This window comes from Tinamus guttatus, unplaced genomic scaffold, assembly GCF_059628265.1.
Source record: "Tinamus guttatus ecotype Peru unplaced genomic scaffold, ASM5962826v1 Tinamus_guttatus_pri_ptg000383l, whole genome shotgun sequence".
NCBI lineage: Eukaryota > Metazoa > Chordata > Aves > Tinamiformes > Tinamidae > Tinamus > Tinamus guttatus.
Window position 1 is genome coordinate 3,144,281 of NW_028288917.1, and position 26,904 is coordinate 3,171,184.

The 26,904-nt window shown below is 40.4% G+C and overlaps 2 protein-coding genes across 5 annotated transcripts in view; one reads left to right on the forward strand and one right to left on the reverse strand.

Annotated features, from left to right (window-relative positions):
- Positions 1 to 6,091, reverse strand: part of ERICH1 (glutamate rich 1) — a 61,889-nt gene extending 55,798 nt beyond the window's left edge. Inside the window, exon 1 of the mRNA XM_088530598.1 lies at positions 6,055 to 6,091. Coding sequence (XP_088386724.1) covers positions 6,055 to 6,076 — 22 coding nt within the window. The 5' untranslated portion in view covers positions 6,077 to 6,091. The remainder of the gene's footprint in view (positions 1 to 6,054) is intronic.
- A 332-nt stretch (positions 6,092 to 6,423) lies between these two features.
- DLGAP2 (DLG associated protein 2) overlaps positions 6,424 to 26,904 on the forward strand; it is a 432,244-nt gene continuing 411,763 nt past the window's right edge. For 2 of the 4 annotated variants that reach the window (XM_088530583.1, XM_088530594.1), the window contains exon 1: positions 6,424 to 6,527. In XM_088530583.1, coding sequence (XP_088386709.1) covers positions 6,510 to 6,527 — 18 coding nt within the window. In that variant the 5' untranslated portion in view covers positions 6,424 to 6,509. The remainder of the gene's footprint in view (positions 6,528 to 26,904) is intronic. The other 2 variants (XM_088530593.1, XM_088530590.1) reach the window with 2 other exon arrangements.

Genomic DNA, 26,904 nt, shown 5'->3' on the forward strand with positions numbered 1-26,904 from the left:
ATAAAATAATTTACCAAGTCCTTTTCTGTGAATATCTTTCTAAAAGTTAGAAATCTGAATTCTGAAGAAAAAGTCTTTCAGTCTGGATTCAGTCTCAAATCCCTAATATTTTAGTATTTGTCTTTTCAAACAAAAGGCTTTTCTTAAACAACAGCTGTTTGCTTCCTACTCTTGTTATCCAGTATACATCCATCATTGTGCAAGTCAGCAGAGCTTAAGGAGGGTGGGTGGCTAGTTTTGGGGTTTTAGAATTGGCAATCGAGTAGGAACACTGGGATGAAATGCTGGTATCATAAACTGAATATTTTTAACTTCACCATCTTCTTATATGATTTGTAAATTACACTATCCTGATAAAAGTCAAATGACAGATAAAATGAAAAATGATACATACATTCTTTAAACAGCATATCCACATGTAAGGCGGCAATGGTTCTCACTCATCCAGTTTCACAATTTACTTCACATTTTATTTGACATGATAGAGATCATTTCATTCTATGAATGAAAAAAAGTACTGTCATGTATTCAAGTTGAAAAAGGAGAACTCATACCTACAATCCGGAGACCAAACAGAAGGACTTTCCTTTTATTTGCAGTCACCAAAATTCTGTGCTTGAACTACTTAGGTGTCAGCCATCTGCATCCTTGCGAAGTTGTTAACCAAAATGCCATGGGGAGTTGCACAAGAAACTCAGACACTCTTTTGAAGTCTAGTGCATAATAACAACAACCTCAAGACCTTAAGGTTTGTCTTGAGATGTTATTCTCACTGAAACATCATCTACTAGTGTTCCATGTGCCATCAGGCATTAAAATGAGATGCTAAATGCCCATAATTTATTCTTGTCTGACTATTAGAATCTGATAACTGCACAGTGTGAAAAGGGCTTCAGTTTTCTGATTAATGCAACAGTCCACAAAGTAAAAGGTTCCATCTGTCTTTTCACCTAGCACTATCTCATCTTTCATATAAAGAGAAATCACTCCTTGAAACTTGAGTAATACACAGTCCTCCTAGCTTTGACGCACCATTCAAACAAGAGAAACTTACTTTAGTATACATCACAACACGAGTCTGTAAGGGAGGAAGGAAGGGCAGAAAAGAGTGTAAGTGACACCACACCTCATACTTATTCACCTACGTTAATAGGCAAGTCGCAACGGAGTAGTTATTTTATACTTTCCTCACCTGCAGGAATACAGCTCAACACTGCTCATGGCAATGGCAGGTGCAGAGCAAATTATTCACTACAAAAAAAGCAGGTGTTTGCTTTTTCTCTTAGCTCAGAGAACTGATCCAGCTTCACTAATCTCTGTGCCACACTGCTGCTCCTAATCCAGATGACTAGTGTTAGAGCTGTCAGCACAATCTGCGGGGCTGTGCAGTGTGATAAGGACCCAACTAACACATCGTGCCGTCCCAACTTAATGAAGGTTTGGACATCTCCCACTAGGCCACCTTAATTGCGACTGGAAGCTTCTAGACACCTGACACGACGGAGGAGACACATGATAGAAGCCTCACGGCTACCATAATGAGAACATCAGGATTTTGTTCCAGCTGTTCACAGGATCTCTGCCTGCCTCATAGTAGAACCTTGTCCTAAGAGCGCCCTTAACAAGAGTCCTAGGAAAACAGTATTTCATCACTATTTTGATTTGTGCACATTTTTCTTGTTTCTAACAAAGGTCTTTCTTCTTGTACCATACACACACCACACTAGTCTAACTCAGGTTAGACTATCAGGCACTTTTTGTTTTACTCGTGCTATGACTAATGCCTTACTTGAAGCAGAGATCAGCTACACAAGAGCATAAAATAAAGGGTGCACTAACAGTTGTAAATTTGGTGTTTCCTAAGAGCCTGACTGTTAAATCTCTTTAATCATTAAGTCCAGTTCCCTACTACTGTATCCCCAAACTTTCTAAAATCCATAAAATTCAAATCTTACTTTGACCTAAGGAACACTGACCATGTTTTATGAATGCAAAAAAAACCCAGACATGTAGGTGTCAAACCATAGGTCATATCTGAAGGAGAAGGCTACATTTTTAAACTTTTGAGCAAGTAGACGGAGATTTTTTTTTTTTTTTTTTTTTAACTCTTACAGGATTCTTATTACATTCTAATTTAGGCATCATTGTGTAACTTGTCAGTAAATGTTGTTAACAACAAAAAGAACAGAAAAAAATAGTACTATAATGGCCTGAAATATCACCATAAGAACAGCTGAGAAATAGTGGGAAAGGGAGAGAGTCATCCAGTGTTTAGATTACTGAACAGAAAAAAAAAGTAGAAAATTTAAGAGACAAATTTATCTCTTCTCAAAAGAAATTAAAATGAAGCTCAAAATAATACCACAGGGAAAAAGATGGGTATATTATGCATATGCATGTATCTATCTATCTATATATACATGTATATATATATATATGAACTGGTGGGGCTGCCCCACTGATCACAGGTAAAAATTCAAAAAACAGTATCTCATTTAAATTATTTTGCAAAGGAATCTTCATAAGTTCATATAGTAAAAGAGTGTACGTACAATCAAATATCTTTGTGACCTTCCCCCGGGTGTGAATGCAATACAATTTAACTTGAACATTTGATCATGACATAATACCCAATAATTTCTGCATACCTCCCCATATATACTTGTAATAGAAATTGATACATATATCTCATTGATACTAAAGTACTAGTATTTTCCATAAAACAGGATTTTTTCTTCTAGCTTTTTTTTCTAGCCTGATAGGAGTTTTAATGTAAATCATTATGCAACCCGTAATAGAAATGCAAAAACTTCTAGATGCAGTGTTTTCAATCTTTTGAACTGCAGGCAACTGAAAGCTCAAAAAATAAAAGTAAACAATCGGCCTATTGGATTCTTTTTTGAAAAAAAAAATACTCTATTTTTGACTCTAGGAATCTACTGACCACACAGTTTGAAAACTAGTGTTGTTGAGTGAAGCGCTTTACATGCAAATTGTTTTAAGGAAACTAACCCTGTAAAACAACAGAAGTATCTAGACTTTTTCCTTGAAGAAAAGGAAAAACTCCAAAGTACTCTTAAAAAAAAGTAAATAAATATAATGCCATGGTATGAGGAGAAGTCAAAGTCAGTGGCCTATAATTTCTGCCTTTTCCCTCCTTACCATGCTGGCTGCCTCTCAGATAAGACAACTCATCTCAGCAATGAAAGACCACCTATGAAAACAATTTTTTTTGTTAAACTCTAATGGGAGATTCAATTATACTTGTCCTAATGCAACTTTTATCTTTAATTACAAAACCATTGGTATCAGCAATTTATTTAAGTGCAATCTAAATAAAATTTAGATCTTGGCTACCTGTAATAAGTCTTTGGTCACTGAAAACAATATGTACTACTAATTGCTGCAAAAAGACTGGGATACCCCTTCCAGAAGGAAGGAAACCTACAACAGGCATCAAATTCCAATTCTAAGGCATATGGTCCTTGCTGGTAAACACATGTGTTTCCAAAAAGACATCATTGTGCTTTTAAACAAATGATATACAATCTTTTGAAAAACAAAACAAAAAATCTGTAAGCAGCAAATTTATTCCTAAGAAAAAGAACACTGCTGCATCTGCAAGAACTAAGCATTTTGAAATATCTGAGATTTAGTCATTAAACATTCCCCCTCTCCCTTGATGTAAGGAACTGCAATCACAGTTTCATCCTCCATCACATTTCATACAAATATGAGCCCAATAAACAAGTCATCCTACTCATCACAAAGAGGGTGAGGCAGCATTCCTCGATGCAACACTCTCCATGTTCTTCGGAAACCTTTTCTTATAGTTGTTAATGAGTTTCATTTGACCACATTCAACACTCAGCACCACCTCTCCATCAAGAAGTCTCCTGCAGTACCACTACCCTAGCCCGTGCTGCACAGCAACTTCTGCAGCAGTGCTCTGTATCAGCACCGAAGGCTGCCTGCGTAACCTACAGCACTGCCTTAATTCCACGCTTTAGGAGCTGGAACATCAGAACATTAGCTCAATCATCACCTTAAAGTCTCTACAAACAGCAGTACCAGCTGAGCCGCTGTTACCTTGGAACCACACACACGCTCAAGAAGGAGTGAGCAATACAGCTTTAAAAAGGTAATTGATGCTTATGAACTATCTATCAACCAGACCTGCTAGTTCCCCTAGTCTGTTACGTTGCATCAGGGTATGAAAAATGAAAAATAAACAAAATCACTGTATCTTTGTAATTACTGTCTAATCAATTCCTCGCAAATCGAACCTTAGAGACATCTCACTTACTTATATTGTTACCTTCCTGTCTCTTAGCTATTTAGATTTTTTTCTTCAATTAAGGTTCACTCTACAATCTACAAACTACTCATCAGTTATAGTCCAGTTCAGTAAAAAACTAAAATTTTGTTTTCCTTTCTAATGGGATCAAAATTAATTTGAAGCATCTTCAGCCTTCTCCTATACATCGGACCAAAAATAACCTTAACGAGCAGAATCTGAACTTCCTTTTTCAGCTCTTCCCTGACACAGCTATCTTTTCTTTTGCCTGTAGATTTACACAACATTAAGTCAACTGTTTCCATATATGCCACACCCAACTGCAAAGCAGGGATCTCTTCTGACCTTACTTCACCCCTTATTTTCACCCTGAAGTGAGTGACTGCATGACCTTCTACCATCCTTGTATTCCTTGCTCTATTTTGTTTCCACTCTTAATATTAGTGATCACTCAAACCTTAGCAATGGTTGAAGAAAACATTAGCAACTTCTAACTTTTCACAGTAAAAGACGCTCAGACAGCATGATCATTTTACCTTTCTCTTTCACTCATACAGAAATTAGTGGTTCTTTGTCTTAGTTTTAAACTGTTTGAGTACTTTGGAATTTGCTCTCCCTGCTCTCAGCTCTAGAGTCACCAGCTTATTTACCAAGAGGAGGAAGTCACTAATCTCCTACAGCAGGCACTTCTCTGCCTTCTGGCAAGGGAAGCTGCACTATGAGCACAGCAGTTAGTCCATCCTCCTTCTCCACGGCCTGCACTAGAGCCACAACTGAAACACAGAGTCTACTTCAGTTTTACACTCCTTTCAACAGCTCCCTGCTGCTAGCTAACTGCAGTCAACTGCCAAACATTGTCCATACATCAACCCTTTGTGCTTGGCCATATTCTTGCAATCATATCCTTGCAGGAGGGATTCACATTTCCAGATGCTTAAATTGTTTGGGGAAAACAAAACAACACAACACAATAAGGCAGCAAGTCATGTCAGAGATGGGCGCTTCACTCTTATAGCTCAGCTATACTCAAAACCACTCGGTGCATAAGGTATCACTCAGCAAACACCTTGGTTTGTATTATAATGCTGTTTCTGGGTAAAGGCCATGTATTACCAAGAAAGTATAACAAATCAGACCAAATTCTGCTTGGGTTAGGGGAAAAAAAAAGTGAAAAAAAAAACCTTACCTATTTCAGAACTGTGCTAGCCTGCTCTCAATAAACCAAACTACACGGCCACTTATGGCCAGCAAGAGCGCATGCACACGTACACCCTAAATATCTGTTTTAGAGAAAAAAAAAGGGGGGGAGGGGAGGGTGGCATTAAGAAACTAGTTTTGTTTTCGCTCCCCCCCCCAGGCACCGGGGCCCACGGGGCGCCTCCCCGGGTGCCTGGGCCGGCGGCGCACGGCAGAGCGGTGCGGAGGGGGCACGCGCTGGAGCGGCACAGCGGCCGCCCCGGCGCTCCTGGCCGGTCGGCCCGGCCCGGCTGCTCCGCAGTCTCCTAAGGGCGCCCGGGAGCCACCGCACGCGCCACAGGCAACCAGCTGGGACACAGCAGGGCCCCCGTGGGCCGTTAAACCGCCGCGCACCGGCGGCCCTTAAACGGCCACGCCCCAACCTTTAACTGCCCAACCGTTGGCTGCCCCCACGCGTAGCCCGGCCACCCGGCCGAGCGCGCGCGCGCGTCGCGTCGCGTCCCGTCGCGTCCCGTCCCATCCCGTGCCGTCCCGTCCCGTCCCCGCGCGGCCGCTCGCACCTTCCCTCCTGCTGAGCGCCATGGCCGCCACGCGGCTCGCCCCCTCCGCACCGCCCCGCGCCGCCCGCCCTCCTGGCGGTTCGCCGCCGCGCCTGTCCATCAACGGTTTGCCGGCGCGCTATTGGCGCAGGCGGCGGAGGGGCGGGCCCGCGCCGCCCGGCCCCGCCCACGCCGCCCGCGCCGCGCCGCGCCCGAGGGCGCCGCCAGGGGGCGCGCGGCTGCGCAGAGGCGCGAGCGCCGCCGCGCGCGCGGGGAGGGGAGGGGAGGGGGGCGCGCGGGGGTGTCCGCGAGCGGCGGCGGCGGCAGCGCGCGGGGAGCGCGGGCGGCGGCGCGGGGACGTGCGGGGCGCGCGCCGCTCCTCCGCCTCCCGCCCGGCCGCCTGACCGCCCCGCGAGACGCCCGCGCCGCCCCGCGCTCTCCGCTCCGCGCAGCCCCGCGCCGCGACGCACGCTGCTATGTCAGCGCTGAAAAAGGTAAGCGGCGGGACGGGGTGCGCGGGGCGCCGGAGCCGTCGTGGTGGTGGTGCCCGTCGGGCAGCTGCGCGGGGCTCCGCGGAGCCGTCCCGCGTAAGGCTGCGGTGGCTGCTGTCCGCGGGCAGTCCGCGCCGCTCCGCACCGCTGCGCGGCCCGGGGCCGCCGTTGCGCTGGTCTGGGGGGCGCCCGGCGCCGTAACCTACTTCGCGCCCGGGAGTGCCCCAGTTTTGGCGGCGGTTTCGCTCTCCCGCTGCGCGGCCCGAGCGCCCGTTTCGGCGCGGGTTTGGTCCCCGCTGCGCCCCTGCTGCTGCCGCGCGCGTCTCACGCGCCGCCAGCGGCTCCTGCGGTCCTCGGGGCTCCCCCGCTCCCAAGCCCTGCAGCCCAAGTCCCGGGCTGCAGGCGGTGCGAGCCCAGCATCTGAGTCGGCGGGGCTTCGCCCGTGTTTCTGCGTCCTGCTGGGGGGCTTCGGCATCGGAGCGTGACCGAACCCGAAATACGGGACGCTGGAACTTAGTTAGGTGGCAGCTGGCTGGAAGCGAGTGCGCTCCAAGGCGCTGGTGTCCCCTGGACGCGGCTGGAAAATCCCGGTGCAGGTGACGAGAGATCCTGTACATCCCAGCGCGGGTGACTGAGGGATCTGGCCGGGCTCGGAGACGCTGGTCCTTTGTAACGTGCTCCGTGTTCATTGTACGAGGTTAATGTGAAAAAAAAAAAAAAAAAAAAAAAAGGCAGCTCTGGTGTAGAGCAGGTGAAGATATTTTATAATGCAAATGTATTTAAGATAGCTGCATTGTACAGCCGTGATCAGCTTCCATTTCATCTTGGTGTTTTATCTGGAAAATAGCTAAAATAGGAGTAGGAGAAGTTTTGTATTCCTGTGCTTTCAGCAGTATAGCAATTATATTTTCAAAAGCTATTTTCAGACAGTTTACACAAAGCATTTTCTTTAAAATTTGCAAGTTCAAGTTTTACTGGGTGTAGCAATTTTTACAGCATTCCGACTTTATATTTTTGTACTTGAAGCGTCATGTGTCCCCCAGACCATTTGTCTTGCTTTCCAAGATGTCTGGTATGTGCTTAGAACGGGACCAGAGGATGTTTAGCAGCTTCACGAATTAGAACATTCCGCACTGGAGATTTGTGCCTGAGTGCTGCAGCCAGACCCTGTGTGACCTGACATCATATCCCCAAGTTAAAGAACGCATTATTAAGCCATCGTTCAGTTAAACATGAAGCAAAAATTAGGGCTCTCAAGCAAGTTTGTTGCTTATTTTTAGCTTTTCATTTTAGTGCTATAAAGCGAAATCTGCTTCTAGTTACACATATATCCTGTTTATGGTAGAATAATGCATGGCATACTCCTTGGTTAGCTTTTTTAAATTTTTAGGTCCTCTTTGAAAATTACTTTAGTATTTGGCATAATTATATTAATTATACTAAGAAGGAAGGTGTTAATGCCTCAAAGGAACACTTAAGCAGCAAGCAGAGCCTGCTGGGAGGAACGCGCTGTGTGTTTGCAGTGTCCGTGTGTGTGGAGGATCCATGCCCTGTTGAAGCTCTGGTGATTTTTCTAGTGCCTTAATGGAATTGCCAGTTCTCGTCTACATGGGAAGAAGTCCCACCACTTCGAGAGGTGCTATTACTGCTTATGGCAAGCTATTAAGACAGAAACGTGCTAAATCGAGGTGCACAACACTTTTAGAAGTCTTGAAGTCCCTTATGGTTAACTAATAATTGTATTCTGGTGAGGCCCAATGTATAAAGTAAGTTAATATTAATGAGCATGTTTGCTACCTGAACAGTCATTTTACCAGATCCTCATACCTCCTCATCTCATTTTCACCCCTGGATATTCAGTTCTCATGGTGTCGTAACACCGCGTGGCTCCTGCCCTCTCGATAGCCTCTGTAACAGGTCTGCCCAGCTGCTGGCCGCTGGTCAAGCTGCCATTTCACACTCACAGTATTTTATTTTGACAGTGGATGGACCGATAAAAAGTATTCAAAAATTCTGACTTACTGCCTCAATTTCAGCTTGATCGATAACTTTATCTGATGAAATTATGGAAATTGGGGTACTTTATTGATTGTTACTGTGGTTCTTAGCAAAGGGAGAAAACCGTTATTTTACATCTGTCTTCAATAGCCATGAACATTTTTTCCCCCCTGGTTTGCAATTACACGCAGTCAAAGCAATTTCCCCGTATAGCTATGGTAGTCCTGTGAGTAGTTTTGGTAATAGAAAGAACATTGAAATAAACCCTTGTTTTTTCTCAGGTGTGCCATCAGGGGGCCCTTGCAAACTACATCAGTCAAACAAAACAGCTGCTTCAGTTCTAGTGCATGAACAAGACAATTCTTATTAGCTGCTTCAGTTCCCCACTACAGTGAATTAGTTTATTTAACCATGCATGGTAAACAGAGGACCAAGTAACACTAATGTACCATGTTAATGTTAGCTCATCAATTATGATTGTATTTAAGGGATAATTGCAGTTCTTAGGAACTTAATATATGGACCAAAGTATTCCCTCTGAATCTAAAATGTTACACTTATTTAATAGGTAGTTTTGTTTGAATAACTGCAGAAAAAATTAGTTGAATTTGCCTTGCAAAAATTCATAGGCATCCATGAACCATATGGCTTTCTTACCTCTAGTAGAGAAATACATCTCTGCATGGCAGAGACAATATGTCAACAGCTATGATCAAACGTAAGTAGAAGCAGGCATGGATGAATCAGAATCCCTTTTAAAGTAGACCTGGCCGAGACCACAACTTCGCATATTTCAATCCATAAATATCTCCCCTTAGAAAATTGTATTTCCTGAAAGAGATTATACGTGGCCACAGCTAATTTTGGTCATAGGGGCCAAAATGATTCATTGAAGTAAAATAAGTACTTTTCCTATTATATTTATTTAGGAAATGTCAAGTAGCGGTTTGTGTGTTGAGTACACAGTCATGGTGAGAGGATGGGAAGCATCCCATGCAGTTGGGCTCCTCGCTTAGTGTTTCTGCGCATGCTCCCGCATTTCTTCTCACTTTTTCCTCTCCGTGATTTCTTAAACGTTACTCATTTGCGCCATATTTTCAGTCTGTGATTTTTATGTTTCTATCCCTGCCGATTTTTAAAACTGAACAACAAAATCTTTCCAATATAGAAGGATTCACCTTCATTCCTCTATTGTTGTTGTAGCATGTATTGCTACTATTTAGAAATAATCTCCCCCCGCCACCACACACAGACACTTTTGACAGTGCGGGTAATACATGCACTGTGGTCAGCCGAGATGCTAAAGATTCTTATATTGCAGAGGGAATCGGTATCTGTTCTCTTCAGAAGAAGTAACATCTGTGTCTAGCAAAGTAGACAAATTGGCAGTAATGAAACGGATGAAGAGATACGGTCAGATAGTTTCATAAATCAAAATTGGTAAAACCTGTAGTTTGGAGATGCAGATAGTACTTGTGTACAGGTACACACATGAAGTATACATGCCAGCTTGCTAGAATTCTGCCAATAGCTCCCATTTTGGGGTTCTTCATGAGCGTTCTTCCTCCACGCAGCATCCTTCCATCACTCTCAATCTTGTGTCCCCCCTCTTGAATCCTCATTTTCAAATACAAGTTGGCCACCTCAAAGGAAAGAAAAGAGGTTTCTCAGAATGACCTGTGTGCAGTTTGAGTACTGAACCAGTTATTGCAAAGTCAGTTTTAATCTAGCAACCCCAAGGTTAAGTCTTGATAAAATGGCTGGAAGCAGAGTTGGAAAGGAAAGCATAAAGTTAAGATAATAGAGATTTGGGAAGGGTTGAAGAGCAGTCTCTCATTCAGGGTGTCTGATGCGTGTTCTGCTGTGGAAACCAAGAGGTTGATGCAGCAGCCGTTAGCTCCTGTTGTGCTGCATTTCAGGGAGAAAACCCTCCTGCAGTACTTGCAGAGGCAACAGGTCAGCACTGACGATGAGGATCTAAAGATTTTTTTTGACCTATCTCCTTATTTCCTCTGTCTTTATCTTTTAATTTAGGAAGAGTTATGATATTGTATTTTCAATAAGCTCCAGAGGACGGTGAGAATACAAATTAATTGTTTAAGCCTGTCTGGAATCTAATTGCCCTTAACATGCAAGGACTTTTAATAATCGCTTTCCTACACTCGATTTGTTTTCATGAGTAGGCGGTCAACTGAATTAGTTTGCTTTACTTCTTTCCTTCCTCACAGTAAGTTGCAGTGTGAAACTTTTAATACTTTAATGATATTATATAAATTACATATCATAAAATATCAGCAAATTATTCAGCAAGTCTCATAGTATTGCAACTGGATAGGCTGGCAACTTTTTATAGAAACTGTATCCAGTATTATTAATGATGCAGATAATCAGTTTAGCACTTCAGGAAGCTTTGTCCAAACCATTTCACCATTGCGTTGTCGTTTTTAGAGCTCATGTAGCTGCAGGGATACAGAAGTATATTTTTGTATTATTGTGTGTTTTATTGGTGGTGAGGAGTGGAAAGAACTTCCCAGTTTTCACGCTTTCTTTCTAGCTTCACAAGTAGCCCGTAAAAATAGCACAGAACAAATAGTTTCAATAGCCGCAAGTGGGAGGTTATTTTTGACCTTGTTTTTCCCCCTGAATGGCAGGCAATAGAGAAAGAACCTCAAGAAGTTACTATGCCATTTATTCTTTTATGGTGATCTATAAGTCGGGGGGGGGGAGAAGGAAAAAAATCCTAAGAAAAAAACCACCCAGAGGATCTTTCACTCTCACCTTCTTATTGATTTATGGCTTAATAAGTCATTGGGACATAAAGCTGCAGAATATAAACACTCCTACTCAATCACATTTGTCTAAACAGAGCAAAAGTAAGGGGAAAGATGATGCTTCTGCTTTGTTCATGTGAATGAAGTCAAGTTCTCTTTAAAGATAGGTACAAGGCCTGATTTGTGTCCTCTGCATGCCAAGAGATTTCACAGAGTCACAGAATGGTTGAGGTTGGAAGGGACCTCTAGAGGTCATCTGCTCCAACCCCCCTGCTCCAGCAGGGTCACCTAGAGCACGTGGCACAGGGTGGCATCCAAGCGGGTTTGGAAGATCTCCAGAGAAGGAGACTCCATAACCTCTCTGGTCAGCCTGTTCCAGTGCTCTGTCACCCTCACAGGGAAGAAGTTCTTCCTCACATGGAGTTGGAGTTGTGTTTCAGTCCTGTCTCTGGCCACCACCAAGAAGAGTTTGGCCCCATCTTCTTTACATTCTCCTCTCAGATATTTATAGGGATTGATCAGATCTCCTCTCAGTCTTCTCCAGGCTGAACAGGCCCAGCTCGCTTAGTCTTTCACCTTAAGTGAACAAGTAATGAACAAATTCTTTCATTTTAGCTATTGATAACAATAATCTCTGTGATAAGCAGAAAAGAGGGCAGAGCTTGCTTGTCTTCCTTTGATCTCGCAGGCTTTCACATCCTCTGTAGTTGAAATGACAGTAGGAATCTAGGCCTTTATTTATTTATTTATTATACTAGAAGAGAAGTTAAGTTTTTTTGAAAAATTTGGGTATCCGTGAATTCCCTATTACTCCCTTAACCTGGCTTTATCATGCTTACATGATGTAGGTGAAATTCGAGGTAGGCTTTGCAATGCTTATTTGTCTTGCCCAATTGGGGCATGGTGACGTTGTGTCGCATGAAGGTGTCCTGTAGGGGAAAGGAGTATTAATATCCTCGAGCTGGGAAGACTTTGGGCTCCCATTGATAAGAATGACATAAGGTTCACCTTTCCTGTGAAGTAAAATTCAAGCCTCTCTGATGTTTCTAGTTCTTTCTGGCTGTGGAACATAGAACTAACTTTTTCTTTTCTTTGATAGTTACTTGTGGCTTTGACATCCAGCATCTGGCCTGTTTTGTGGTCCGTTCTTTTTCAGGGTTATCTTTGCCATAGTGTTTTACTTAGAAGTAAGATGTTTTTAAAATCGTACTGTGTTGAATGCTGCAGTTATACATTGCAATTTGATTTTGATTTTCAAAAGTTATACATTGCAATTTGATTTTTATTTTCATTTTTAAAACATCTTAGGCATTTAAGGATCTCTTTACAAGTAGTGCCATTTAGGAATAGTTTTGGAATAGTTTGTATTCATGCCTCAAGTATAAAAAAATACTTTTTGAATATAGACAAATTATTGGATCTAAGAGAATAATTCTGATATAAAAAGACTTACTGAAAAATACCTAATGTAAGTAATGTTTTATTAGTAGCTATACTGTATCTCACTTTTTATTGGTTATGCAAGAAGTAAGTGTGAAATGTGAGCTGTCTCAAAGTATTTTTTTATAAAGTTGAAGAGAGATATAATTAATTAGAATATCTTGATCTTTTAAAATAGCATTATTAATATGAAATATAAAAGCAATTTTGTAACACTTTTCTTAAGGGTAATTTAGAATTTTACTACTTAAAATTGTCATGTATATGATCTTTCTAAAAAAGAAAGCTGCCTTGTCACTAGATTATTCTTTCAGCCTTATTCCTACTTCTGTAAGTTAATAAATGCTTATAAAACACTGACCTCTCTGAGGAAAACTTGGACTACTTACTATGCTTCAAGATCTGAGCTGCAATAAGACTTATTTTGTGCATTATGTGCCTTATGCGGGCCATGCAATGTGCTTTGACCTTCGAAAATAATGAAATAGATGAGTAAAACTTTGTGATAGAACTAAATAGTTAAATTCAATATTTTGAAGGTTTCTTACATTTCTTTTCAAAATAAGAAATGTTACATTAATTTTAGATGCTTCCCAAAGAAATAAATTGTTAAAAGACACATGGATCAGTTGAAATATCCTTAGATCAATCAGTGAGCAATATGTGAGCAATATCTTTAGATCAATTAGTGAGCAGTATCTTCAGCAGTATGTGTTCATTCTTGAGATCATTTATAGTGCAGTAATGTTATTGTTTTTAATTTTTTTCTTTTTTTTGCCATACATTTCATTCTTCCTCTTACTAACAACTCTATTGGTAAACAATAGTTTTTTTTCTGGTGATTTAGGAGATTATACATAGCTTAATAAATGTCTCTTATGATATGTTAATATTACTATCTTTTAGACTAGGCACATCCTTTTTAAGGTGGAAATCATTCAAAACACTGTTACTACAAAGCAAAATTCTACTCTTAGATACTCTTTTCAGTGTATAACTTAGAGTATACTTTCTTTGCTAACCAAAGTCAGGTCTCCCATTGATTTCCTGTGATTTCTCTTTCTTTTACTTTGTAAAATTGTCATGAATTACAGTCCTACAAAAGATGCAGAAATATAAAGCCAAGAACTGCAGTGTATACCACTCTTTTTTTTTTTTTAAATCAATTAAATGCAAAAGATTCTCCTATGGAGCTGTATTATATTCAGCTTCTACAGCCTTTTTCAGGGATTGCCTGGCATCTCTTTGTACATAACCTGCTATTTTGCTGTGTACCCAAGTAATAAAATACTTTTTGTTTTCCATGCAGTTTTTTATGCATTTCTTTAGTTTGTTTTAAAATCATCTTTTCCATCTGTTTTTTTTTTTTAATTACATTTTATTATTTCAAAAGAAAGTGGATTTCTTACTGGCTTTGATTAATTTTTATCTAAAATGTTCTGATAGTTTTCCATCTGTTACCATACAGCATGTACGTGGACACTGAAACCTATCAAATGTGATCTCCAAGAGACTAGAGAATGTGTGAAAACTTACATTGTAATTACAGTGTTGGAAGGCAAAATTTTGCTTGCCTGCTTGCAAGATGAGTGCTACAAGAAAAGCTTATCATGTTAAGGTTTCTATTTCCATGTATTTCATTTCCATGTGCTTACATTGAAATAAATCTGCTAAAAGGTCACATACTAGATTAAGGCCATGTTAAGGTTAGAAAGGTAGCCAAGGTGGAAGATGTTGTGAAAGGGGGGAAGGGAAGCATTGCAATATTGTTTGGGACTAGAGGAAAAGGAGGTAAAGTATCAAGGATCTAGAGGAAAGTGGCTGAATCTGGTAGGAAAACCAGTGAAAAGATCATAAATACTTAAAAACTTCAGTATTTTTATGAATGCAAGGTAAAGCTGCGCTGACCATGCAACCTGCAACAGCATCAAATAATGCACTGAGATATGTAAAAATGCTCTGTTGAGCATCTTTGAGAGGTAGCAAACAGGTTTGTTTTCAGTGTCCTTTACTTCAAAATTAATTTACCCGTAAAATAGGCTGCTTGGTTCAAAACAGATATCCTGAAGGATATCTGTTACTTCCACTGGAAACTTGTCCAATGGAAGCAAAGCAAAGTTTTCTTGTTTCTGGATTTGGAACACAAGGAACAGAAGGAAGAACTGCAAGAAATACCAAAATGAACAGCAACTTGTGCTAGTGCAGGATGTTCTGCTCATGAAAGAATGACGGATATGCTGAAAATGTTACTCAGTGAAAACTTCTTGATGCTTTTCCTTTAAAACTGCATGTATGAAAGTTTTCATTACCATCCATTATTCTTATCATATAGTCATTCATTATTCTCATCCATGTATTATTATATTTTGTTATAATCTCTATCTCTGGTTTGGTCAAGAGGATTTTTTAGTGTACTTAGTTGACTTATTTTTCGTATTTTTTAACACAGTGCTATAAAAAACATATACTGTAAATTTATTAAAAAATAAACTTTTAATGTAAGTAATAGTGATTATACTGAAGTATTTACATATCCATCCTCAAAGGAGAGTGGAGGAAGAGTTAAGAAGGCAGTTCTAGGAGTAAGTTTTGTACCTTTTTAGTATCCTTAGATTTCACAGATATTTTAACAGCAATTTAAATATTTCTGTGGGGAAAAAAAAAAAAAACTAAAACAGCTGAAAATCACAAGACAAGGTAGAATTAACAAGTTAATATGAAGCAATAACAAATTAGTTTTAATACAGTCATTATGAAGATGAATTTAGTAATAATTTTGCTTTGTCCATCTGGAGATCTTTAATTGTTTCTAAGTGTATGGGAAAACTCTCCTGAATTAAGAGGGTAAAATGAGATAGGCCGTAGTCCTGTAGAAATTGAAATATGATGCAATATCACTTAGGGGTTGTTCATAAAATATATTTCTTTCTCATGCATGACTTAAAACCTACATTTTTACTCAAAAGTGAATTCAGAGAATTTCCTGGAATGTTGTGTGCATAAACAGGTAGCAACAATGATAAATGAGCAACACTTCCGCTGCTTATTTTTCCTACAGACATTTTCAACAGACTACTTGGAAATTTCAGCTGTTGGGGGAGTGGGGTACTTACGAATTCACGGAAAAACACAGTCCCGCTGCGTTGCTACGTGCGTCTGGGTCTCCAGCTGGTTTCTTGGTGCCTCTTCGAGGACTAGAACATGCTGGAGGTGCCGCATGCAGCCACGGCTCTGGTCATTCCATGGAGGCCGCATCCCCAGCACAGAGCCTGGAGCATTTTAGGCCCTCTAGGATCACCTTGGGCCCCAGCCAGTGCCCTGGGGCTCTCCTGAAGCCCCTGCGCTGCATCTACCAACCTGCTGCACATCTGCCAAGCTCAGGTGCCACGCACATCTGCCAAGGCTTCTCGACAGCCCTGCATGCCTCATTGCGACTGAACCTTTCTTCAGGCATTGGCTTTGCTGAAAAACAATCTTCACAGCAAAAGCAAATTCGAAGTGAACTGATGCTAGACGTTTAAGCGCATTCATGTTTATTATTAGGTATAATAAATGAGCACACAGAGAAATGTTCTCCTGATATAACTGGAGAACATTGTGCTGCCTGCATGTGAGCTTTTGGTTGCTCAGACTTCAGTTTATTTGTATTTAGTTTTCACAAATTAGCCTACTTGGCAGAGAAACATAGCCACTGCAAATACCTGAGATGTTAGGATTCAGCCATTGCATTAGATGTGAATAAGAAAGCATTTACCACTGAATGCGAGTCTAGGCTTTGGGGCCGTGATTCACTAAGCAGTGCCTAAGCATGAGCAGTGCTGTTGACTCCAGGATTACGCTTGGGCTGTGTCATACTGCCATTCTTTTCACTGTGGCTTTATGCAGAAAGAGTGACTCAGATTAGCCCTTTCAGCTAAATGTGCTTTGCAAAAATAATTATCTGCATTGGGCACAGACCGAGTATGGGATTTTCAAGTCCTGTAAAGAGCTAAGGAAGATCTGAAGAAGGAGAGTGGCCTTGGCTAGGGACACGCGCCTTCTCCTCGGAAGACGCTGCTTTCAGGCCATGCTAGCACTAAGCAACACGCAGCAATTGCCAAAAAGCAATTATTTCAAGCAGTAAAGCCTTGCAATGGGGGCCTGGGCAGAGCCTGCGCCCGGGCGCTGCCGTCCCTTCAAGCCGCGGTGCTCTGGGAACATCGCAGTCAGCACTCTGCTTTGCTGATCCCCCAAAATGACAGGGAAAGAAAAGGAGACAGGTTTTGCTCGGTGTTTATCCAGCCCAGAGCCACGTGCGGTTTTCAATCATTTTTAGAAATTTCCTCTGAAAGAGCTGGCAATGCATGATCTATTTTAAATACTGCTTCAGAAGATGGAATTATTTTTGGTCTGAATGAAATCAATAAGACAGTATTAAGTGTAAGGTTAGGCTTAAGTGAACAAAAAATAAAACAAACCAGTGACTCTCAATATTTAGTTGACATAGTTGAGGGCAGGTGTGACAACCTTTATCATCTAATATCTGGCTTTTGTAAAACAAATAGCTCATTAAAGAAAGCAGGAGGAGCAAAACCTTCTCCCACTTAAGTCCTTCAGAGACATATGAATAAATAACAGTTGCAATTTGGTTCATCCTCGTTTATTCCAGACTTTGCATTTTTCCCTAATGCAAATAATTCCTGACCTTATTCACGCGTGTGCAAGGAAATCTTCCCAAAATGGATCTGTGTGGCCCCTCTGAAGCCAGGTGCCTGTAAAATCCCAGTTTGTCTCCTTGTGCTGTTCCAAGCTCCTCGGTACTGGTGCGGCACAGTGTAGCTCTCCAGGCTCCGGTGTGTTGAAAACACCCTCACAACAGCAGTGTTGCCTGGTAGGAAGCACTCCTTTCCCGTGCCCCTGCTCCCATGGTCAGACCTGCTGCCGTTGCCGTGATTTTCAGGCAGGGCTGAGCTTTCCGTTCGGTGCAAAAACTAGCGCGGCTTTCCCTGTCCGGCCTTGCGCCTTGCGGTCTCTCTGCTGCCTCCCGCCTCGCCATCCGAATTCTGATGCTGTTGGTTGCTTCATTTGATGTATTGAATATTGTCTGGAATAAATGGGACCATTACTCATTATCTGTGAATAATGCTGATCCCATACATACAGTACTAGGAAGTGTTGCCTAGCAAATTCTGTGAGTCTTGATGAAACGTGTTAGCTCCCTTTCATAACTTGTGTCCGTTATTTATCACAGTATTTGATTTATTTTACATGCTTTTGTGATCTTGATTCTAAAGAGGAAATATGGTCAAATGGATTGATTTTTTTCTTTGAGACTTTTGTCTTTGGACATGAGATTCATTTGGTTAAACGTGTGTGTTGAAGTCGTTTCTGTCTGAATGGTGACAGTTACTGGTAACTCTTGGTTTCTGGCACGTGAGTGGGTTCAGATCGGCACCTCTAAGGGGGTAATTCAGTCCTGAGAAGTGGCTGCTATGTCAGCACAGGAGCCTGGAATGACTGGCTCAAACATGGATTTCCATAATAAAAGATGATGAATTGTATCAGGGAAATCTACAGCTAGTCTCATTTTGGATATATTCCCATCGAATTTTGGATATGCAGTTAAATAGGTCTTGAATGAATGAATCTTTTAATCTCAGTTTCTCACTGTTGCTAAAGATGCTTTTAAAATCAGCACCTATGAATAAAGATATCTAAAATATCTGATTTGCATTAGCGTAAGACTGCAATTGAACACACTATTATCATGTATTGAATTCTCTTCTGTGGCAAGTGGAAACTATATTATAACATTACCTTAACTTTGAGCTGTATGCTCAACATACACATCCTTATTTTTCAGCAGAAAAATATCTGATTTAGGGTAATTCCACAGGAGCAGGGTTTGTGTGTGTGTCTGTGGCTATATCTTTGCCTGATCTTCTGAGATACGTAGTGGTTTTATCCTTTGCTGAACAAAGGTAGGTTGCATCTGGAGCTTACTTAGAATATGCCAGTAATAGCAGTTGTTGGTAACTATTCTATTTCTTATGAGTACGTGATGTGCTCCTTCTCCCTTGTGAGAAGGAGTGAGAAGCCACACATGTTGGTATCCAGGAAGTCTCAGCATCCTAATTGCTCTCTGTGGTTAAGTACATAAAAATGTCAGATGCATAAAATGTTTTGGCCTTAAGAAAAGTAGATGGGCAAAGAAATTGGGTATGGTTAAGAATTCAGGAGTGTAAGGCAGCAGTGAAAGTGTCTGCTTATGATCCTAGGCTTCGAGGATTGGTGAGTGAAGTTTAGCCTCTAAGGATAAGAAACTTAAGAAACAGGTGTCAGTGTTGCCTTACCAGCTGTGATCGAATGGGGGAAATTTGATCCCCAAGCTCTTCTTAACATGAAGATTTATAAAATCATTTTTAGTTAAAGGAAGTCGTTTATATTGGGTTTTAAAAGGATGTAAAGTTCTATTTCCCAAATCTACAAACAATTTTTAGAATTGATGCAAAGTTTCTCTCGAACAGACTCAGTGTTAGAAAGTTTCAGCTAAGAATGCTTGGAGAGATTCAGACTAAGACTTTTCATTTTTTTATATGTAAAAGAAAAAGATTATGCCAACACACGTTCTCTGTGTGAAGACCTGGAATACCTAAAAAAACAAAATGGATGATGTTGGCACTGTTCCATATGGAAATCTTGTAAGTCATTGTACTCCTGCTGAGTTTATCATCCTCAATAGAATATGTTCACACTTAAATGTAAAGCTTTTTCTGTTGTCCTGTCAAAACAGATTTTGTGATTCTTCACTCAAAAAGCTTTATAATATATATATATTTTCTTTAATTAGAAAAATAGTGGTTTTTTTTTTCATCCTCTAGAGAGCCTGTATAGCTCTCAGCTAGCAGCTGGACTCCACTCTTTCTTAGGTTCTGTGTAATCTCTGTAATCTCTCCTAGCTTCATACAAGGCTCTTGAGTAGTTAGGTATTCTCAAAAGGCATTAGTCATAGATTATTTATACAACTGACTCAAGCCCTACGTGTCTAAGCTGTGTAGCACAGGCAGCAGACCAATTTAGACGATCAGTCACTCTGTGTGCAATAAACGGAGGTATCCCACTGGAATTTCAGATGTTTTGGGTTATCTGAGACTTTCGCACAGTTTACAACAAATGACGTAGGACCTGCAGAGGATATGTGCTCTTCTAAAAAGGCAGCTGGTACGATACCCAAGAGCATCTCCAATAACAGCAGACAGTAGTATGTGGGCAACTGAATCGAGCTCCCTGTGTCCCCATTGACTCTAATAGGACTAGCATAGAAGGCGTTTTATTATCTGTAGACACATCAGTTTGGGTATTGTAGATCTGTGAGTTGAATTCCACCTTAACAAGACTTCAGTATTAATATAACATGATTTTCTTGTTTGATTATTTGCCTGTGGCAACTCAGAATTTTGTTGTCATGTATATGAAAAACTACTAGTCCATCAAGGGAAGAGTCCCATTCCCATTAACTAACCCTTCTATTGTCTTTACCTATAAACATTACTCAAGCTTTTCACTTAAGGCCAAAAAATTCCCTGCTTTCTACTTCTTCACTGTCTGATGAACCAGCGTTCCAGTAGGTCGGACTACGGTTGGAAAGTCACATCTAATACGTCTTTGTTTAGTCGAAGCCTTCTGTTCCTGAAATGTCACTCCAGTTTTATGAACCTCAGCTGCATACAGTATGGGAATCTGAAGTTTACTGTGACCTTGTTATCTCTGTACAACTAGGTTGCATGAAAAGTTGGGGCAGAAGTCCAACTCCATAATAACAACAATACTTCTCATTTCTAGATCACCTTTTGCCTAAGGATTTTAGTGGTTTGCAGGCATTAATTAACTTCACAACAGAGTAAAGTGTGTACTGCTAGCTTAAGCACATGCCTGTGAGAATGCAAAAGAAGCAATGAACTCTTCCTGAGAAGCAGGGAAAATCATTCATGCTGTTTACTTCCACTTCTCTAGCTGGTGCTTCTTCTCTAATCATTGGAAAACTGGGAAGATATGCTAGTCCATCTAAAATAATAAGTACAGGGGTGTTTTGCAGCTGGAAATACTGCAAATGGGGGACTTGATACATATTTCTTATTTGTATTTATGTTCTATTTTACTCTGTGTATGCAATATATAGAATTCATAAATTTCTCTATTAGAGCTTGTTGCTCTTGGATCAGCGGAGATCTAGACAGTGTAAATGCAATTAATCTTATTCAAAAGTAAAGTTGTGTGAATAGATCAAATGAATCAAGCCTTGGAATAGCTTACCTACACTGACTATAAAGGAACCCTGGGGGGTGAATAATTCAGATGTAGGAGAGCAGAATCTCATCCTACCTGTTCTGTGAGCAAATGTGCTATGATTCTGTCTTTAAGAATATGCATTAAACTTTACTGTGCTACAGTTAGCATGCCAGATGTAGGAATATCTTAAAATAAATCTGTTCTAAGCATTTACCACAGATTGTCATATCAGAATTTTCATTTAATTAAGAATACAAAATAATTATTTCCTCATTTTATACAAACTCCAGGCTGGATACTGATTATCTCTGTATGGGTCATCCAGAGCTGCAAGAAAGGAAATGAACAAAATTTTCAGTGTAGGATAGAGGAAAATTCTCAGACTTCAAAATTCAATTCATCTGTACACTTCCTTAATGTTATCTGTTGGCACTGTTCAGTTTCCCCACACATAGTCATCCAATCCCATACTGGATGCCTTTGAACAATTTGATTAATCTCCAGATGCCACTTTAGAAGGTCTTGGTTCCTTTGTAGAGTCTGTATCGCATCTGCTAGTGTGTGTGTCGAGTTAGATCTTTCTCCAAAAGATATCTCAAATAGCACTAGACACCTAAGTTTAAGCAACTAGGTTGATTCTTAGATCTCAGCACACAGGTTTTCACACTTTGTGCATCTGTAGGCACAAACGTGTAAACAACTATGTTTGGATTTCTTATTCACGTCTAGAAGAAAATCATGTTCGGCCTTGGTCTGCAGCACTGAGAGGTTCTGAGCAAACATGGATGAGCCACACTGGAACTGTGCAAATTTACTGAGCTGAGCTGATATCCTGACTATCTCTAGTTTCCTTCTGCCCCATTTATTTCACAATCATGCCTGATTTTCCTGTTGGGAAAATAGTCTTTTAGAGTAAATAAATAGGATTTATGGAACATTTAGTGTTATTCTCTAGAATCAAAGTTTCTTTTCTTGTGATAGCTAGATTATAATATTCTGCTTCATAAATTAATCCAAGAATTGTCTTATTTTAATGGATTTTCACAACTTTCAAAACCGCCACTTGGAGACTGCTTCCTTTTGGAAGACAGCAGATCCCTGAGGAATCCTGTGAATGACAATGTTTTCTGCCAGCTTTTATTTTACTGAAAGGAATGTCGGTAGTCAGGAGTAGAGAAAAAGAAATCCACTCTCAAATAACCAGCAGACAAAAATACCCCCCAAAATTAAAAAGAAACACCTTAAAATGCTAAGAATTTCTTTGTGTGAGACTTTAGTAATTTTGAATCTATGGAGTCTGCGTCACTGACATGAACAAATTGTTCAGTGCTGAATTCCTTATGTTTTTCTTTTATAAAAATGTTACTCACATGCTGATCACACTGTTTACTGGTAAATTGTCTAAAATGCCATTATGCATTTGAAAGCTAAATAATTTAAATAAGAAGAAACAGCATGTTGCTAATTCACATTGAACTAGGTGAATATTTAAGCTCTGCATTAGCTGTGAAGCCACAAGTGGTGCATTGTGGGACATCCACAGCATTTATAAAAGTGTTCATAGGATATGATAAAAGTAATGATAAGCATAAGTAATATAATAATTAATAATAAGTATGATAAGTAAGGCATGGGATATTTTTCCTAAGAAACATATATTATAAGTAAGTATGGTCAGTCCTTCTGTAGAACTCAGATTTCCTGAAACCTATTCAAGTGCTGTACCCATAAGGCACAAGTATTTAATATCTTAATATTTAAAATTGATTGTGTATTTTTAATGTTTTAATGTTTAAACTCAGGGAAGTTCAAATGTAACCTCTGAGTGGGAAGGAAAGTCCATTCGCACCAATCCTGATTTCGTAGCAGCTCCAGAGCCTTTTGTCTCGCTAATGAAAAACGACTCAGGGATTCCCACATGAAGGGGCAATTAAAATCTATGAGATTTACAGAAAGCGTTTGAGTTGTGTTAAGAGTCAGTGTGAATCGAGATGGAGAGGACAAGTGTGCATTTGCTTTACCTGTAGTTAGTACACAGTAGCACACATTCACTGCTCAGAAACAGTGTAAACGACATAGCTAAATGGAGGGATGACTAAGAAAATGGAAAAGGAAAACCTGCTCTTCTCTAAAAGCTGTGGGGTTATGTGGGGGCAGAGCTCTGCGCAATCTAGTAAGTCCAGCCGTGTCTGTGAGTGCATGTATTAAATAGCGCTTTTTATGATTTTTCCTGCCATTTCTGCTGACTCGCATAAGTGCTTGGCCACGATGTGTCTTGAGAAAATGCGACTCATCATGCATATTCGGAAATGAAATGCCTGGCATTTAAGTAAAGAGATAAATATAAGAAATTAAGAAATAATTTCAAAGCGAGCATATGGAAAGGAAAATTTTATTACATTTACCACTTAACTGTGAAATTTATTTGAAAGCTTTAGTGTCTCTAAAGACACCAAGGCTTATAAGACAACATACAGAAATTCTGGGATTAACCCATCTCTTTTTTTTTTTGGTGAATTTAGACACTGTGGTTTTCCTACAGGAAAATATCTGTTTTGCATTTGAGGGGACATTTTTACTTGGGCAAAGTGTAAAATCTGACCAGAATGAAATGACAGTATATTATATTCACTTTACCCTCATCTAGAAAAATAAATAAATAAATAAACAGAGGATAAAGTGAGTGGTTTGTTGTGTGTAGTCTGTAGTTATGTGTAGCAGTTTGGTAGTTTCTCATGCCAGTAGTGGGATACTAAAAACAAAGCCTTGCGGTGTTGCTACTTATAAATAAAAAGCAGAGGTTGCATTTTGAAGGCTTGGGATTTGGAACTGGCAGATTAGCAAAGCTACAATTCTGATAATAATTTAATTAGGAGTTTTGTTAATCCATATGTGCCAAGTTGTTCTTTTTGTCTCTTAAAATCTTTATATCAAGCATTGTTATCTCACTTTAAACAAAAGAAAAAAGATAGATCCATCTTTTTAAATATTTTATTGTGTCTTTGTGTGATTTAATTTAAATAAAGATATTTCTGTCCTAAATGGAGAATGAAAAGCAGTAGTACAACCTCTTCACTTTCTATTCTATTCAAATTTTATCTCTAAATTTACATCAGGATAGTAAGTAAGAACCTACAGTGCAGATTTTGAAATCCAGAATGAGAATGACTCTTGTAAAACATTGCTCTAGTAGAGTTAACAGCCCTTGTGAAAATCAGGAGCTGACAGAAGAAACCTGCTTTAGAGAGACAGGGAAGCAGTTCAAAATAAGATATTAAGAGCTTAATGCAAGATTATTCTTCATCAAATGGCAGCTTATAATGTCTAGAAAACCTTCTTTTGCCTCGCTTTTGGCTCTGCGCCTCTCTCCTCTTTTCCATTTTTACTGTTTTTACTTCATTTTAGTGTAGTCCCACCTTTGATCACTCCATTTGCATTCCGTTCGTGCCTCCCAGCCCTTGCTGCCCTCCTCCACTCCTCCATGCCTCTGTTTCTGTGAATTTCACTAGGAACGTTTCCAAGAGCCCCTAAATTCTAGTTTTTCTCCTAGAGTATGTGCTGTTGGAAACACAGTTCTGTTGGCTTTTAGGGATTTGTATTTCAGTCATTTATGAGCAGCTGTCATAGGTAGGCCCGAATTCAAGATGGCATGAGAGCAGCTGACTTGAGGAGGAGACGAGAACCCAGAGGGAGGTGGACGTAGCAAAATTCAAAAAGCTTCACTGAACTGACCTAGACTTTGAAACATTTGTGTGATTTCGTCTGTATAATCTGTTCTAACAGATTCAATTTGTAATCGGTTAGTTTCTTGTTTCTAGCCATTTGCTGATCAGAAATCTATGGCTCTCCTGAGCATTAGGTAGAATCAGTGAGCTCTTAGATAGTGATAGTGGTTTCATAGAGTGATCCTGATACAGCTTCCAGTCAGGAGGGTCTGAAAGTGTCAGCTGTTGAAAGGCAGCAAAGAATCATTCTGTTGCTTCCCTCTCTCCCTAAGTGCCTCCTGCTAACCATTGGTGAAAGCAGGACACCGGTGTTAAGTGGCTTCCTGGTCTGAGTTAATATATGTTAATCTCTTAGGGGATATGGGCATTAGGCCAAATCCTAAATTAGTAAAAATTCTTTATACTTGCATTAAAGAAATTACAAAAATTGAGGTTCTGTTTTAGTGTGACCTGTTTCTTTGAAAATATTAACCATATATAGGGACTGCAGAATTTAAATCTACTCTTTCTTGAGGAGTGACTAATGTAAAATAGTGTCTGCTTCCCCATCAGTAGCTTGGAAAAATGCTCATCAGCAAGGAAAGTGAATTAGCAGAAGTCTTTTAATTCATGTATCCCATGTAAGCCTTTGGCTATCAGACTTTGGCTGTCTAAATCTGTAATTACATACTGTTACCCCTTTGCAGCTTGAAAGGTTAGTCCTTCTTTTGCTTTTCAGGTTGTTTTACTGGAAGCAGAGATTGTGATTTCCTGCTTAATATCAGAGGATGAAATGATGTCTATTTTTTTCCTTGAAAAAAATGGAGAAATTCCTCTGCTTCCCATTTCAAACCCTTCTTGTTCTTTACACAAGACCTTGGTGAATTGCTGCCTAGATGCTGGCCGTGCTCTTCTTGTTACAGTAACATTTGTTCCCTGGAGTAATGTGATGTCTTCTCGCATGTGTACTCAGTGAAGTATGGCTATTGTCACCCTTAGCAACAGTAGGGTTTCCTTAGTCATTAACATAGCTTTATACACAGAATAACAATTATTTCGTGCACTGAACAAATGAGTTGGGAGTCCTTATGGTCATCAGTCAGTCACTGTGTAATTTTATTTTGTATCATAATGCATATTCAGAAGGACCAAGGTAAAGGCAAATATGTATTTCGTGTTTTCTGACTTTCAAACGCCTGACTTCATGTCCTAAAAAAAAAAAATTCTATTTCAGAACACTAAAGTGTTAATCTACTTTACAGATCCCCCTTAATCTAAAAAGACCTAAATGAATGTCTTTGGCAACCTTTACATCAGCAGCACACCTAAGAGCTACTGCATGCTGCTGTCACTCATGCCAAAGAACTCAATTTATCCAGCATGAGGAGAAGCCATTTCTGCGCTAGGGCAGTCACGGGAAGAAAACAGGCAATAGCAGGAGTGGTGGGAGGTGCATTCAGCAGTGCCAAGCACAGACACCTCGTTGTCTTGAAGAGAAAGCGTAGCTGCATGGCATCACTCTGCTGTATTTCTCCAGTCTTTACCTATTCGTACTGGTTCATACATCTGAAGCACTTGAATTCCATTTATTTCTTGCAAGCTATGTGAGAAATAAAAAAACAGTAATTGAGAAAGCAAACACGCTCACAAAGAAGTGAAATGTTTTGTCCAGGATCTCCTGGCCAAGACGGCAGAGTACCAACCCGAGCGGGAGAGGTGTGTGCAGCGCCGCTCCGCTGCACGGCCCAGGAGGTGTGCACAGGTCCCAGGACCCGCAGGAGGCCAGCTGGGAGGGATGGTGCTGTGCTTTCCACAGCTGTGCAGCTTCGGCACAGCCAGAGCGCAGCAAATCAACAAACACATACAGAAATGCAAGACGCAGCGGAGGCACCTGGTGACTGCTGATGATTCTCTTCCCCTTTGGTCCATGTGGACTCTGCTAGAGTGAGGTGCTGGAATAGGCTTGCCCAGTAAACAAGAATTCCCTTAAAATGACTCAGGAGTATGGTGTTTAGGGCTGGAAATAACCACTTGGGTCAGTGAGGTAACAGCATCATATACCTCAGTAAGACTGATTTAACTCCCATTTTAATTGTAGATATTGTTGGTTGTTTTTATTTTTTCCCTCATTTCATGTATTGGAAGGCTGTTCTAGATCCTTGCTACTCTCAGTGTTTAAACCATGGCCATATCAAACAG